Source organism: Moschus berezovskii, chromosome 14, assembly GCF_049115385.1.
Source record: "Moschus berezovskii isolate FMDL1 chromosome 14, NW_MosBer_1.0, whole genome shotgun sequence".
NCBI lineage: Eukaryota > Metazoa > Chordata > Mammalia > Artiodactyla > Moschidae > Moschus > Moschus berezovskii.
The window spans coordinates 68,219,128-68,236,866 of record NC_142473.1 but is presented as its reverse complement, the minus strand read 5'-3'; the positions used below and the strand labels follow the sequence as shown (position 1 = coordinate 68,236,866).

Below are 17,739 nucleotides of genomic sequence, written 5' to 3'. Positions count from 1 at the left end.
TTAAATTATTTTTAAGTCGTCTCAGCAACATTTCAGTCACTAAATTAACTACCTCTCATATCCCCTTTTGGAGAAGGCAATGGCAGCCCACTCCAGTACTCTTGCCTGGAAAATCCCATGGACGGAGGAGCCTGGTGGGCTGCAGTCCATGGGGTCGCTAAGAGTCGGACACGACTGAGAGACTTCACTTTCTCTTTTCACTTTCATGCACTGGAGAAGGAAATGGCAACCCACTCCAGTGTTCTTGCCTGGAGAATCCCAGGGATGGCGGAGCCTGGTGGGCTTCCGTCTCTGGGGTCGCACAGAGTCGGATACGACTGAAGCAACTTAGCAGCAGCAGCAGCATATCCCCTTTTATGTAGAAAGCTAAACCCTAGATCCTGGGTGTTCATTGGAAGGACTGATGCTAAAGCTTAAACTCCAATACTTTGGCCACCTCATGCGACGAGTTGACTCACTGGAAAAGAGTCTGATGCTAGAAGGGATTTGGGGTAGGAGGAGATGGGGACGACAGAGAATGAGATGGCTGGATGGCATCACTGACTCGATGGACATGAGTTTGAGTGAACTCCAGGAGTTGGTGATGCACAGGGAGGCCTGGCGTGCTGTGGCTCATGGGGTCGCAAAGAGTCGGACACGACTGAACGACTGAACTGAACTGAAACCCTAGAAATCAGGTATCTTGCTACAGTTATGTCATTGTGCTTTTAAAATGTTCTACTTCCTATTTTTTCATATCTAAAAGTTAAGTAGTATATCATTTATTTTTTTGGTAATTAATTTATTTTTTATTGGAGGCAAATTATTTTACAATATTATATTGGTTGGTTTTGCCATACATTGATATGAATTCTCCCCGGGTTTACATAAGTTCCCCCTCCTGAACCCCCCTCCCACCTCCTTCCTCCCTTTATCCTCCCTCTGGGTCATCCCCGCATGCCAGCCCCGAGCATCCTATAACATGCATTGACCCTGAACTAGTGATTCGTTTCACATATGACAACATACGTGTTTCAATGCCATTCTCCCAAATCATCCCACCCTCACCCTCTCCCATAGAGTCCCAAAGACTGTTCTATACATCTGTGTCTCTTTTGCTGTCTCGTATACAGGGTTATCATTTGCATCTTTCTAAATTCCATATATATGTGTTAGTATACTGTATTGGTGTTTTTCTTTCTGGCTTACTTCACTCTGTATAATAGGCTCCAGTTTCATCCACCTCATTAGAACTGATTCAAATGTATTCTTTTTAATGGCTGAATAATACTCCATTGTGTATATGTACCAAAGCTTTCTTATCCATTAGTCTGCAGATGGACATCTAGGTTGCTTCCATGTCCTGGCTATTATAAACAGTGCTGCAATGAACATTGGAGTACACGTGTCTCTTTCAATTCTGGTTTCCTCGGTGTGTATGCCCAGGAGTGCGATTGCTGGATCATATGGCAGTTCTATTTCCAGTTTTTTGAGGAATCTCCACACTGTTCTCCATAGTGGCTGTACTAGTTTGCATTCCCACCAACAGTGTAAGAGGGTTCCCTTCTCTCCACACCCTCTCCAGCATTTATTGCATGTAGACTTTTAGATAGCAGCCATTCTGACTGGTGTGAAATGGTATCTCATTGTGGTTTTGATTTGCATCTCTCTGATTATGAGGGATGTTGAGCATTTTTTCATGTGTTTGTTAGCCATCTTTATGTCTTCTTTGGAGAAATGTCTGTTTAGTTCTTTGGCCCATTTTTTGATTGGGTCACTTATTTTTCTGGAATTGAGCTGCAGGAGCTGCTTGTATAATTTGGAGATTAATCCTTTATCAGTTGCTTCATTTGCTATTATTTTCTCCCTTTCTGAAGGCTGTCTTTTCACCTTACTTATAGTTTCCTTTGCTGTGCAGAAGCTTTTGATTTTAATTAGGTCGCATTTGTTTATTTTTGCTTTTATTTCCAATATTCTGGGAGGTGGGTCATGGAGGATCCTGCTGTGATTTATGTCGGAGAGTGTTTTGCCTATGTTCTCCTCTAGGAGTTTTATAGTTTCTGGTCTTACATTTAGCTCTCTAATCCATTTTGAGTTTATTTTGGTTTATGGTGTTAGGAAGTGTTCTAGTTTCATTCTTTTACAAGTGGCTGACCAGTTTTCCCAGCACCACTTGTTAAAGAGACTGTCTTTTCTCCATTTTATATTCTTGCCTCCTTTGTCGAAGATAAGGTGTCCATAGGTGCGTGGATTTATCTCTGGGCTTTCTATTTTGTTCCACTGATCTATATTTCTGTCTTTATGCCAGTACCATACTGTCTTGATGACTGTGGCTTTGTAGTAGAGCCTGAAGTCCGGCAGGTTAATTCCCCCAGTTCCATTTTTCTTCCTCAAGATTGCTTTGGCTATTCGAGGTTTTTTGTATTTCCATACAAATTGTGAGATTATTTGTTCTAGTTCTGTGAAAAATATTGTTGGTAGCTTGATAGGGATTGCATTGAATGTATAAATTACTTTGGGTAGTATACTCATTTTTACAATATTTATTCTTCCAATCCATGAACATGGTATATTTCTCCATCTATTAGTGTCCTCTTTGATTGCTTTCAGTAGTGTTTTATAGTTTTCTATGTACAAGTCTTTTGTTTCCTTAGGTAGATATATTCCTAAGTATTTAATTCTTTTCGTTGCAACAGTGAATGGAATAGTTTCCTTAATTTCTCTTTCTATTTTCTCATTATTAGTGTATAGGAATGCAAGGGATTTCTGTGTGTTGATTTTATATCCTGCAACGTTACTGTAATCATTGATTAGCTCTAGTAGTTTTCTGGTAGAGTCTTTAGGGTTTTCTGTGTAGAGGATCATGTCATCAGCGAACAGTGAAAGTTTTACTTCTTCTTTTCCAATTTGGATTCCTTTTATGTCTTTTTCTGCTCTGACTGCTGTAGCCAAAACTTCCAGAACTATGTTGAATAGTAGTGGTGAGAGTGGGCACCCTTGTCTTGTTCCTGACTTTAGGGGAAATGCTTTCAGTTTTTCACCATTGAGGATAATGTTTGCTGTGGGTTTGTCATATATAGCTTTTATTATGTTGAGGTATGTCCCTTCTATTCCCACTTTCTGGAGGGTTTTTATCATAAATGGATGTTGAATTTTGTCGAAGGCTTTCTCTGCATCTATTGAGACAATCATATGATTTTTATTTTTCAGTTTGTTAATGTGGTGTATTACGTTGATTGATTTGCGGATATTGAAGAATCCTTGCATTCCTGGGATAAAGCCCACTTGGTCATGATGTATGATCTTCTTAATTTGTTGGATTCTGATTGCTAGAATTTTGTTAAGGATTTTTGCATCTATGTTCATCAGTGATATTGGCCTGTAGTTTTCTAGTATATCATTTAAATAAAAATATAAGCCAAACAAAATTTATGTAACTTGTTAATTCTAACATTTTTCACTAAAATATGAGTTGAGTATGTATCTCTCTCTAATAAGGGAAGCATGCTATAAAACTCTTTCAAAAAGTGAAGAAGTACTTCAAATGACAATCTTGGTAATAAAAACCAAGAGAATAGCAAACAATATTGTCTAGTAGCTTAGAAAGACAAATGAACATACCTGAAAACCACCATGAAAAGTGTGTAATGAGGTGACTCGCTGGATTCTATGGAGAATCATTTCAAATAATCTTAAGCTAGACTTTCAGCACCATCAAAAACAGTGAAAAATACTAAAAAGGGTTCAGGTGACTGAGTTATTTAAGACCAACAAAAGGTGCTGGCTCAAGACCAGTAGTTATGATGCCTTTTATTTCTTGGGACAGGCTGACATTTCATCCATCACCAAAATACGTCACCCAGGCAAGGCATTATTATTTAAATGGACACAGTCCAGCCCTGTGTATATATACCTATAATATAAAAATTGGGACTAAAAAATATTCTCCCAAGAGGTTTACAAAACTGGTTTTCAGGCATGTGGATTACAACTTTGTTTATGAAATTAGAACTTTGTTTATGAAAACACTTTAAAAATCAAATTCTGTTTTGAGATCTTGAATTTCAATTCCTAAAATCCAAGGTTTTGCCATTTTATTCTAACAAGAGCTTCACATGTATTGTATGCCTGGGGAAATGTATTCCTATAAGTCTACTGTTTTTCTTTACATTCTACCACTTCCACTGGATTATCATAACAGTTCTGTTACCTGGTCGTACTCCAAGGCTCCTGGGTAGAGAGGCCATCCAAGGAATAATTCAGCAATCACGCATCCCAGTGACCACATGTCTATGGCTTCACAAAATGGCAACCCCAATATAATCTCTGGAGCTCTGAAAGTCAAAAAATTTTAAAAATGATTGTAAAATTATAGAATTCATCTGATATTCAAAGAAAAGCTCATAAAATGCGAGAGAAAGCATCTATTCACAGTAATTCATCATTTTTCAGAACTCTTTTTCAAACCTAACCATAATCCTGAATTAAACTTAAAGGAATGCTATGAGTACAATGGGGAGCTTCCTTGGTGGCTCAGCAGTAAAGAATTCGCCCGCAGGAGATCCAGGTTTGATCCCTAAGTCGGAAAGATCCCCTGGAAAAGGAAATGGGGACCCACTCCAGTATTCTTGCCTAGAAAATCCTACGGACAGAGGAGCCTGGCGGGCTACAGTCCATCGGGTCACAAAGAGTTGAACACAACTTAGCAACTAAACAACAACAACACGAGTACAACATTACTATGATAAAAATATCTATACTTAATCTAAGTTTTATTAACATGACAGTAAAAAAAAAAAGCATAGATCTTGTTTTTTGAGACTACAGCAGAAGTAACACACTAGAACTGACAGATTATTAAACACACACATTAAACACCATGACTCAGAAGAACTGAAAACCAGACACCAAAAGATAAGACTCAAACCAAACCAAACAAAACCCCAAAGACTAACCATGGATCTAGACTGAGGAATTACTTCAGAAGATAATAATAAAACTGGGTTATTTGTTCTCCAAAACAGACAAGATCAAGTTCACTATATTCTGCCTTAAAGTGCAGAAAAATACAGAGTACATCAAAAAGTTAAAAAGCATTTTAGCACTCAAAGAGCTTTGATTATCTGAAAAATGTATTCCATGAAAGATACAATTCTCAGATAAATTATGTTGCCACTTTCATGACTTTCCTGTAAGAAAATTAACATTCTAAGAGAAGTTTCACTACAGTTCTCTAATTCCAAAGTCATACAATCATGGTTATCCTGAACAATTTCAATGGTACAGAGAAGTTATAAAAACAGTACAATAAATACTTTTTCCTAGTCCACTTGAGACTAATTTGCTAAATAATGGCATGATTTGTATTTCCTACATACAAGATTACTCTCCTAATAATCACAATACAATCATCAAAATCAGGAAACATATACTGATACATTTTCACCAGCTAAGCCTTAGACTGCAAGTTGGGCCAATTGCACAGATAATGTCCTTCATGGCAAAAGAACTCAATTCTGAATCGTGTACTGCATTTAGCTGTCATATCTCTTTAAGTCTTTCCCAATATGGAAGAATCCCTCAAGTCTTTCCTTGATTTCTGTGACCCTTGCATAAGATATTACAGGCCAGTTATTTGTAGAATATCCCTTAGTATGGATCCGTCTGACATCTTCTTATCATTAGATGCAGGTTATAAATCTTTGGGAGAAATGTTTTTAAAGTGATGGTTTTTCTTCCTCATTATATGCTATCAGGTGGTACAAAACTGATCTGCAGCACTACTGATAATATTCACTTTGATTACTTGATTAACATGGTAGCTGATAAGATTTCTTCACTATCAAGTTTCTTCTTTCCCCTTTGTAATGAAGTTTTTTGTGGGGCTTCACTTTGAGGCTGGAATCCAATTTCAATTTATCCATTTATTTACCTATGTAAGTATAATGGATTCCTATTTTATTCAATGGGTTACAATTCATTACGATAATGACTTATTCTGATGCTCTAAGTTTCCCAGACTTGACCAGTCGGAACTCCTTCAATGAACAACACGGGTCCTCATTACTATTGTTCAGTTCAGTTCAGTTCAGTTCAGTCACTCAGTCGTGTCCGACTCTGCGACCCCATGAACCACAGCACGCCAGGCCTCCCTGTCCATCACCAACTCCCGGAGTTCACTCAAACTCATGTCCATCGAGTCAGTGATGCCATCCAGCCATCTAATTCTCTGTCGTCCCCGTCTCCTCCTACCCTCAATCGCTCCCAGCATCAGAGTCTTTTCCAGTGAGTCAACTCATCGCATGAGGTGGCCAAAGTATTGCAGTTTCAGCTTTAGCATCAGTCCTTCCAATGAACACCCAGGATTGATCTCCTTTAGAATGGACTGGTTGGATCTCCTTGCAGTCCAAGGGACTCTCAAGAGTCTTCTCCAGCACCACAGTTCAAAAGCATCAATTCTTCGGCGATCAGCTTTCTTCACAGTCCAACTCTCACATCCATACATGACCACGGGAAAAAACATAGCCTTGACTAGACGGACCTTGGTTGGCAAAGTAATGTCTCTGCTTTTTAATATGCTATCTAGGCTAGTCATAACTTTCCTTCCAAGGAGTAAGCGTCTTTTAATTTCATGGCTGCAGTCAGCATCTGCAGTGATTTTGGAGCCCAAAAAAACGGGGTGGCACTGTTTCCAGGATCTCTCAGTATACTTATTTAATACAGTTAAAAAAATTCCTTCTGACAATTTTTTTTTTAAACTTAAGAGTGCTGATTGTCATATCTCCTAATGCAATGGTTCTCAATCTTGGCTGCACATTACAATTTTTGTGCTGGCCACACCCATACCAGTTAAATCAGAAATTCTGAGGATGGGAAAAAGGCATCAGTGGTTTTTAAACCTCTCCAGCTGATTCCAATATATGACAAAAGTCGAGAATCAAATCCCTAGACTCAATAGTTAAACCCAATGAAAAGACGATTCCATCTCCTCCCTACAGTTCTTCTGTTCAGAATAAGTTCAAAAGATAATAAATTGCTTGCAACCATAGATTTGGAATCTATTGACTCTACTCGTGAATATCTCTGCTGTAATTAATACTCAAGATTCAGTAGATTCTTAATCCACAGTACTTGTTAAAAACAAGTAAGTGTCATGGGGAGATGCTAAGAGGAATAAAAGAACCTTAAAACATAGTTATAAAAAGCCTTCACTCTTGACTACTTAACTCTGTAACTGTGTAGATGTATACATGTAAATTATTCAGATATAATCAAATGCTAAACTGTACTACAGAAAGAAAAGGCTTACCCTAAATTATATATATTATCATATTCACAAGATTTTATCCTTTTTTGTTCACTATTTTATACACAGAACATAGCAGAAAATATGCACTCAACAAACATTTCTTAAGTAAGTCATGCCAACACAGGTTGATTCACACAAAGGAAAGAAAGCATCAGTGTAAAATGTGGGTCTGAACTAGGCATCGGAAGAATAAAAGTCTAAGCATAAAGAGAGAGAAATGAGCATAAGAGTTTAAAAGTATATATTAACCTATACTTCAAAAGGCTCAAAGCAAAAGGCAGCTAGTTTCAAAAAGTATGGAGTAAATGAGATTCACTTAGTACTAGTTAATCATGTATTAATTTGAATCCTAAAGACTTGCCAGTAAGACTAATAGAGCTATAGCTGTGTGTAAGGGCTTCATGGTTATTTTGAAATAATTAATACAAAAAATTCACAAGACTTGAAATGGACTACTGTAGAAAATTTCAACATTGTATTTGGTAATGCAAGAAAACTAACAAAATGATAGTATTTAGGACATACAACTTAGAGACAAAAATTGTTTGAAATCTGGTCAACAATTAAGAAAAGAGTTCTGTCAACTGGACAAAGAGTGATGAATTCTTTCTGCCATTGGCTACCATTTAGTGAGTGAGCCACTTTGACCGTGATAAGAATACAGACTTATCTTTTAAAAATCTTGAATACAAATTGTATAAAACCACTTCAAACACAAAATCTAAGATTCAAAAGTTATATTTAGGGAAGCAAACTCAAGTATCTCATTTTTAAAAAAGAATTTTAATTGCAAGTTTTATACAAATTCATTATGTATTATTGCATCAGTTTAAAATCCTGAGAAGCAGATGAAATGTGCAAAAAATTTCTTGGGGAGAAAATGTCTCTGAAGGATACAGAGGGAGATGAAGCAGGAGCAGGTGAAGACAGCCTCAGACCTCGAGCAGTTCTGACAGCTGTGAAAGAGGGGCAAAGGAAGAATCAGAACTACTATCCGCCTGCAGTGCTGTTAAGAGAAGAGTCTTGGCAGGGTCAATGGGGAGTCTCCAAGCAAAAATTATCTGCTAGAGTAGGTCCGCATCAAACTAGAGCAGCATAGCTCTAGGGGCCCCAGTGTGTTTGGTCACTGGCTGGGAGCAGCCCAGAAGAATGGGCCTCTGCCCAGCACTGATGCATATCTAAAAGGCACAACAGGTGGAGGCTGTCAGTTAACTGCTCTTCACAGGAGCTTGGATCAGAATGGCACAATTCCAAGGCTGCCACAGCCATCTTCCCAAAAGCTTTTGTATTTTATTTTGTAAAACGTAACTATCATAAAGAAAATGCAATACATTTCTTCACAAAGTCTGAGTCAAATGTACTCAAATTCTCTCCAGTTTACCACGGCATACCACAAAATGTTCTATTTTCTATATGCATCATCACATGTGAAAAAGCGAGGAAGCAACACCTTCAAGCATTTACAATCTAGATGAAACCGCCAGAGATATCAGAGCTCAGCCAGCCAGTCTTACAATACAATAAACTTTAAAAATCAAATTATGCATAAAAATATAATATATCCATCTGTCACTTAATGAATAAAGCTTAGTTTTCTGAATATATCTTAACTGGCTCTCAAATTATTTCTCTGGGCTAAATATACTTTTGAATATAAATGACCATAGCAGAAAGTCTGATTTATGGACGACTCTCAAAATAAACCTTGTGTTCTACACCTAAAGGAAATTCTTCCACTTCTTTTCTTATCCACCTTAACTCCCTTCTGAGCATCTGTAATGTGAGTGGTGTGCTAAGGATACAGCCGGGAACAGACACCATGTGTACTTCTGTAGACAGACAAGGCACACATTAAACACGTCCACTGGATGGAGAGTATAACTAAACCACTTTACCACTCTATAAATAATAACACAATTAGAAGGCAAGTGTCAAATCCACAAACAAAAAAATTTAGGTTATACGGTAAGAAAGGCTATGCATAAAATGCCATGTTTCCTTTTTTGCTATGCGACTAACAAAACTTATCAAAATTCATTAAAACCAAGTCCTTTTTACTTTTCTAAAGCCTTGAAATACTGATATAAAATCTAGGTAAAGTGGGTAAGCTAAAAAAAACTTTTTTTAAGTGGGTAAACTAAACTGTGAATAGTCTGTGGGTCTTTTGCTGCTGCTGCTGCTGCTGCTGAGTCACTTCAGTCGTGTCCGACTCTGTGTGACCCCATAGACGGAAGCCCACCAGGCTCCCCCGTCCCTGGGATTCTCCAGGCAAGAACACTGGAGTGGGCTGCCATTTCCTTCTCCAATGTGTGAAAGGGAAAAGTGAAAGTAAAGTCGCTCAGTCGTGTCTGACCCCTAGCGACCCCACGGACTGCAGCCTACCAGTCTCCTCCATCCATGGGATTTTCTAGGCAAGAGTACTGGAGTGGCTTGCCATTGCCTTCCCCAGGGTCTTTTGCTAGAGAACTCAAAAAGAATGTTAGCAGTAGATAGTTCAAATAAGAACTTGGTGAAATACTGTCACTCAGAAAAGATGACTATTAATTGAACATTTTACTTTATTTTTTTATTTACTTTAAGTTGAAAATTCAATTACTGGCAGAGAAACCTAGCCCTGTTGGGAAAAAGGATGTCTCAGTTCAGGAACTCGATATGTCAAGTTTGAGGAACAGTTATATATCCTGTAAGAGAAAGATGCCCTGGGTTATCCTGGCAAATGCCACTAGGCTATGATCATGCGATGATTTCAAGGCCGTCAAGAAAGTGGTGACCATGATATGGCTCCTAACCTATTCTTTCAAATATAGAAAATACAAGTTAGGCCAACTTGATTATTTAGCCTGCCTAATGTGTCTCACTAAAGTTAATAAAACTAGCATAATGCTGATATATTTCAGTTTCTCAAGAGTTTAGTGATAGGAACAACCCAGGCCTGGTTAAGTCTAGGACACTGATCAAGTAATATCTGAAATGACAAAACTAAAGGCCAGATTCTGATTCTGTCAGGGATGTCACTCAGTAAAAATGAGAGCTACAGCTATCCAGGCTTCTCTTGATGAAACTCCTCTGGTGGTAGTGGTTTAATCACTAAGTCGTGACCAACTCTTGCGACCCCGTGGCCTGTAGACTGCCAGGCTCCTCTGTCCATGAGATTTTCCAGGCAAGAATACTGGAATGGATTGCTATTTCCTTTATATACAAATGTACAGCTACATGCTTCACTCTACTTTTGACAATAAGAGGACACCAGAGAAAGGCAGCACAAGCTTGGAAAAGGTAAATAAATGGTAAACTCTATAAAGATAAAAATAATAAAATTAGAACAGTCTTCCTTGAGGTAGGTGATACAGAAGGTATTTCTAAAAATAACAGTTTTATTAAGACATAATTCACAAACCATACAATTTATCTGTTCAAATGGTACAATTCAATGGCTTTTAGTATATTCACAGAATTATACGACCATTACCCCAATCAATTTTAGAACATTTTGATCACCATCAAAAGCAGTCCTTTATCCATTACCAGTTACTCCCCATTTTTTCCAAACTTCTCCATCCTGCTGCTGCTAAGTTGCTTCAGTCGTGTCCGACTCTGTGCGACCCCATAAACAGCAGCCCACCAGGCTCCCCCGTCCCTGGGATTCTCAAGGCTAGACCACCACAAATCTCCTTTGTCTCTTTAGATCTGCCTGTTTGGACATATCATACAAATAGAATGGTACAACATGTGATCTCTTATGGCAAGCTTCTTTCACTTGGGGTTCAACCACGTTGCAACATGTACCAGCACTTCAATTACTTTTTTATTGCAGAATGATGTTCCATTGTATGGGTATACCAAACTTACTTATCCATTCATCAGATGATGGATATTTGGCTTGTTTCCACTTTCCGGCTATATGAAAAATGCAAAGTTAACCAGGAAAGGTCGTGCCACCTCACCAGGCTATTGAGCAAGAATATACTCCAGGGCTGAAGAAGGTCAAAGCAGAAAAGCTATACACCAAAAACAATCACTTTCTCAGAGAACTGATTGTGCCTTTGATGAAATATATATCCAGAAGGGAAAACAGGGTGCTAGTGTTAAAGAAACTGCTGATTTTTCAATGCAGCAGGCTTTACAATTGAGCTAATCTTGTGCTACACCTCTTTTTCAAACCTTTAGGACACTAAAAAATAATAACAATAACAACTTCTTGACCATCTACTGGGAACCCGATATAAAAAGAGCATGGGATCACGGGTAAATTTAAGGGTAAATTTCATAAAAATGTTTTGCTACAGTCCTACTATGCAGAAAGTTCTGGAAAGACAAATCTTTGAGTCTGCTAAGGATGCATGACTTCAAACAATGAAAATCATCGAGAGAGCTAAATTTTAAACACTTTAGACACCTAGCAATCCCGACAAGTAATTTACCCAAGCCTTAGTATTTTCATTTTTGAAATGGGTTTTACTGATGCAGCATACTGTGAAATTATCTCAAGGACTAGGTAAAAGAATCTGTGTAAAATGTAAAACAGCATATACATTTTTCAAATCTATTCATACTCCCACTGTCCTAATTCACACCTCCTCTCTTCTCAAACCATCACCTCCTCCCCCATCCTCATTCCTGACTGTTGTCCTTGCATCCAGCTTTATTTGGCAGGGGTGGGGGGATATCTGAAAGAAACTTCTACATTCTCACCACCACATCTACTAGCCCACTTGCATCTGTCAGTACTTTTATCTAAGGCACCCATGCTCACTCACTGAAGTACATCATTCCACCAATGTCCCAGTCTCTCTCATCTCCAATCTCTCCTCCCTTCTTTCCTCCCTCCCTCTCCCCAACATAAAGATATGACTGTTCCATATCTCCCATTTTGAGAAAAAAGAAAAAACATCTTGTTTACATACTCTCCTTCAGCCATCATCCGTTTCTCTGTTTCCCCTTAAACCAGGCCTTCTTAAAAGCATTGTTAAGAAAAGCTGCCTCCAATTCTGCCCCTGTCTTGAACTCAACTCTAATCAGGCTTTCATTACCCCATCATTCCACCAAAATAGCTCTTGTCAAAGTCACCATCAGCCACTGCATTGCCACATCCTTGATTTATTTGGCTTGCAGCATTTGACACAGTTGACTGTGCTCTCCTGCATTAAGCAGTCTGCAACTGACTGCCAGCACACCACTCTGCTCTCTTTACCTCACCAGCACTCCCTTCTCAGATTCCTTTCCAGTTCCATCTCATTTCCACCACCTTTAAATTCTGGGGTTCCCAAGGCTGTCTTTAGATACCTGTCTTCTCTACCTACATTCACTTCCCTTAGGTGATCTCATACAATCACATGGTTTTAAACATCACCTTTATTCTTAAACCCAAATGTGCATCTCCAAACCAGACCTCTCTTCCCCAATTCTAGACTTCCCTATCCAACTGTCTACTCAGTTATCTCTTACTGTCAATTATTAGATATCTCAAACTGAACATGTTCAAAACATCTTCACAATTCCCTTCAACCCACTCTTCCTCCAGCCTTCCCCAGCCCTCCCGATCTCAGGAAAACACAACTCTATCCTCCTAATTTCTCAGGCACATAACTGGCGTGAGAATCAAATCTGACTCTCACTTTCCACAACTATCAGCAAATCCCATTGACTTCATCTTCAAAACAGATTCAGAATTTGACCACTTTGCCCCACCTTTACTGCTAAAACCATAATCCAAGCCACCAGCACCTCTTGTGGCAAGCTTCCCAACTGTGCTTGCTTCTGCCCTGTCCTCCCTCTACCATCGATTCTCAACTTAGCAGCCAGAGTGATCCACTTAGAACACAAGTCACACCACAGCACCCTTCGCCCCAAAACCTCCAAGCAGCTTCTTCCTGCCTCACAGTAAGGTCAGGTTCTTCACAATGGTGTATGCAAAGTCAGACGCAATTCTGCCCTCAGGAAATCTATTTAACATTTCCTACCATTATCCCACTTGTTTGCTCTGATCCACCTGTACTGGCCTCCTTACTGCTTCTAATCATACTTGCTGCCTCAAAACCTTCACATTTATTTAGGAGAAGGTTCCTGGCAGAGGGAAAAGCAGGACGCGATCCCTTTATTCTTACTTTGTGTTTCTGTCCAAAGGTCTGATTCCTTTACCACCTTAAACAGAAGGGTAAGCCCCTGCCAGCACGAACACTTACCTCTCCCCCTCTATTTTGCTTTACTGTTCTCTGGAGCACCTGCCACCAACTGATACGCTTCCTTATTATGTTTTCCCCTCACCTACTAGAATATAAAACCATGAGGGAAAGAACTTTAATTCTTTCAATGCTATATTCCCAGCACTGAGAATACTGCCTGGCATACAGTAGGTATTCACTCATTTGTCTGTTCAATGAATTAATTGATTGAACAGTAGAAGCTGTTAGCATTTTGTTATAAATATCTTTATTAAATACATGAGCCAAACAGATATCAACCAAGAGACTTTGACATGCTAGCCACTTCATATTAGGGACAATTGAAATGTTTTGATTATAAAAGTCAACACCACTTACTGAGCTATAACAGCAGCCAACATCACAGAAATAATTTTTAACATTATCTCACTTAAAGAAGATGTTCTAAAAATAGATTTCTGCCTTGTTCTTCTGTTTCGAGATCAAAAATGCGGTAAACAAAATGTTCCACATAAAACAAAAGAACCCCTCAACTGAGTATAGTCAGTCCACAGAATCATGAGAAATAATAAATCGTTTTTGAAGCAATTAGGTTTTGGAGCCGTCACCCAGAAACAGACAACTGGTACGGGACCCAAAGTTACCCAGAAAGTGATGGAACTGAGACTTCAAACGCCTTATTCCAGAAGCCTTTCTCTGTACTCTACCATCGCAATGGTAAAACTCTGTGACTGAAAGAAACACAGAAAGATGAACAGGAAACCCAGAAACAGACACCAGAGTCACTTTGAACAATTCAGCTGAAGTTATGTCCTAGTTTTATTCTCCACAGAATAAGATACTAGGATTCCCCGGTGGCTCAGAAGGTAAAAGGTCTGCCTGCAATTCAGGAAACCCCGGCTCAATCCCTGGGTCAGGAATATCGCCTGGAGAAGGAAATGGCAAACCACTCCAGTACTCTTGCCTGGAAAATCCCATGGATGGAGGAGCCTGGCAGGCTAAGTCCATGGGGTCGCATAAAGTCAGACACAACTAGATGACTTTACTTTCTTTCTAAGAATATACTAACTGACCTATGTTTTCTAATAGTTCTATGCCTTTTTTGATTAGTCTTTAGCTTTCTAGGAAAATCAAATTTAAGAAGTATTACGCTGCCATTTTCTAAACCCACTTTTCATTCAGTATAAATCCTTTAAACAGTGTAAATCCTTTAAAATACATATAAGGACAGCAGTAACATCAAGCAAAAACAAGACTGGGAGTTGACTGTGGCTCAGATCATGAACTCCTTATTGCCAAATTCAGACTTTAATTGAACAAAGTAGGGAAAACCACTAGACCATTCAGGTATGACCTAAATCAAATCCTTTACGGTTATACAGTGGAAGTAACAAATAGATTCAAGGGACTGGATCTGATAGAGAGTGCCTGAAGAACTATGGATGGAGGTTCATGACACTGTACAGGAGGCAGTGATCAAGACCATCCTGAAGAAAGAGAAATGCAAAAAGACAAAATGGTTGCTGAGGAGGCCTTACGAAAAGCTGTGAAAAGAAGAGAAGCAAAAGGCAAAGGAGAAAAGGAAAGATATACCCATTTGAATCAGTTCAGTTCTGTCATTGTGTCCGACTCTTTGTGACCCCCTGGACTACAGCACGCCAGGCCTCCCTGTCCATCACCAACTCCTGGAGTTTACTCAAACTCATGTCAATTGAGTTGGTGATGCCACCCAACCATCTCATCCTCTGCTGTCCCCTTCTCCTCCTGCCTCCAATCTTTCCCAGCATCAGGGTCTTTTCCAATGAGTCAGTTCTTTGCATCAGGTGAATGCAGAGTTCCAAAGAATAGCAAGGAGAGATAAGAAAGCCTTCCTCAATGATCAAAGCAAAGAAACAGAGGAAAACAATAGAATGGGAGATGAGAGATCTCTTCAAGAAAATTAGAGATACCAAGGGAACATTTCATGCAAGGATGGGCATAATAAAGGACAGAAATTGTATGGACCTAACAGAAGCAGAAGGTATTAAGAAGAGGTGGCAGGAATACACAGAAGAACTATACAAAAAAGATCTTCACAACCCAGATAATCACAGTGGTGTGATCACTCACCTAGAGCCAGACATCCTGGAATGCGAAGTCAAGTGAGCCTTAGGAAGCATCACCACGAACAAAGCTAGTGGAGGTGATGGAATTCCAGTTGAGCTATTTCAAATCCTAAAAGGTGATGCTGTGAAAGTGCTGCACTCAATACGCCAGCAAATTTGGAATACTCAGCAGTGGCCGCAGGACTGGAAACGGTCAGTCTTCAATTCCAAAGAAAGGCAATGCCAAAGAATGCCCAAACTACCACACCATTGCTCTCATCTCACAGGCTAGCAAAGTAATGTTCAAAATTCTTCAAGCCAGGCTTCAACAGTCCTTGAACCATGAACTTCCAGATGTGCAAGCTTGGTTTAGAAAAGGCAGAGGAACCAGAGATCAAATTGGCAATATCTGTTGGATCATCGAAAAAGCAAAAAACATCTACTTCTGCTTTATTGACTATGCCAAAGCTTTCGACTGTGTGGATCACAACAAACTGTGGAAAATTCTTAAAGAGATGGGAATACCAAACTACCAGATCTGCCTCCTGAGAAATCTGTACGCAGGTCAAGAAGCAACAGTTAGAACTGGACATGGAAAAACAGAGGGGTTCCAAATCAGGAAAGGAGTAAGTCAAGGCTGTATATTGTCACCCTGCTTAATTAACTTATATGCAGAGTACATCATGAGAAATACTGGGCTGGATGATGCACAAGCTGGAATCAAGATTGCCGGGAGAAATATCAATAACCTCAGATATGCAGATGACACCACCCTTATGGCAGAAAGCAAAGAGAACTAAACAGCCTCTTGATGAAAGTGAAAGAGGAGAGTGAAAAAGTTGGCTTAAAACTCAACATTCAGAAAACTAAGATCATGGCCTCTGGTCCCATCACTTTATGGCAAATAGATGGGGAAACAAAGGAAACAGTGACAGATTTTATTTTGGGGGGCTCCAAAATCACTGCAGACGGTGATTGCAGCCATGAAATTAAAAGACACTTGCTCCTTCGAAGAAAAGTTATGACCAACCTAGACAGCATATAAAAAAGCAGAGACATTACTTTGCCAACAAAGTTCTGTCTAGTCAAAAATTTGGTTTTTCCAGTAGTCATGTATGGACGTGAGAGCTAAATTATAAAGAAAGCTGAGCACCAAAGAATTGATGCTTTTGAACTGTGGTGTTGGAGAAAACTCTTGAGAGTCCCTTGGACTGCAAGGAGATCCAACCAGTCCATCCTAAAGGAAATCAGTCCTGAATATTCATTGGAAGGACTGATGCTGAAGCTGAAACTCCAATACTTTGGCCACCTAATGCGAAGAACCGACTCATTGGAAAAGACCCTGATGCTGGGAAAGATCGAAGGCGGAAGGAGAAGGGGACAACAGAGGATAGATGGTTGGATGGCATCACTGACTCAATGGACATGAGTTTGAGTAAACTCCAGGAGTTGGTGAAGGACAGGGAAGCCTGGCGTGCTGCAGTCCATGGGTCACAAAGAGTTGGACACGACTGAGCAAGTGAACTGACTGAACATCAAACAGGTACTTAGCACTAAGAACCAGGCAATGCTCTAAGCACTTTATAAGTATTAGCCCATTTGATAGTCATGCCAATCTTTTAACAGACAAAGAAACAGACACAAGCATAAGGAACTTGCCTAAGGGTTATACAGCTATTTTGAAGTGGAGCCAGAATTCAAAGCCAGGTTTTATGGCTTCAGGATCCATAAGTGCTGCATGTTAAAATAAATAAATCCCAAGATTACTAAAACTATCAGGCTTTTATCGTGCTCGAAGTCTTCCCACTCAGATGCTATACTTATCATTAATGTGTTCTTTTTTCTCTTTCAACATGTCACCTTTGATTTTTAGACGAACTGGGAAATGTGAGATATATGCTTATGTGAAAAGAACTACAGTTGACATTTTACTAAGTCCTCTTCCTGATCTTTAAGCATTTGCTCATCTTATCCATAAATAATCTTTCATGTTAAATACAAAGATATCTGCAGGACACTTTCAGTTAAAATAAGGCTCTTATTTTGGCAGATGCTGTGTTCCAAAAGATGACTACAACAATCTTTTACAAAAGCTATTAGGAAATGAGCTCAATAGTGTTATAGATGTGACCATCCAGTAGGTGTGATTACTAATAAATATAACGTCATGCACTCAACAGGTAAAGTCTTATACTTAGCAAAAGAG

The 17,739-nt window shown here is 39.2% G+C and overlaps 1 protein-coding gene across 6 annotated transcripts in view; it reads right to left on the bottom strand.

The window, feature by feature from the left end:
- The window catches only part of HIPK3 (homeodomain interacting protein kinase 3), a 90,128-nt gene that overhangs the window by 27,426 nt on the left and 44,963 nt on the right, over positions 1-17,739 (bottom strand). For all 6 annotated transcript variants that reach the window (XM_055423795.2, XM_055423800.2, XM_055423798.2 and 3 more), the window contains exon 3: positions 4,190-4,313. In XM_055423795.2, the coding sequence (XP_055279770.2) occupies positions 4,190-4,313 (124 nt within the window). The remainder of the gene's footprint in view (positions 1-4,189; positions 4,314-17,739) is intronic.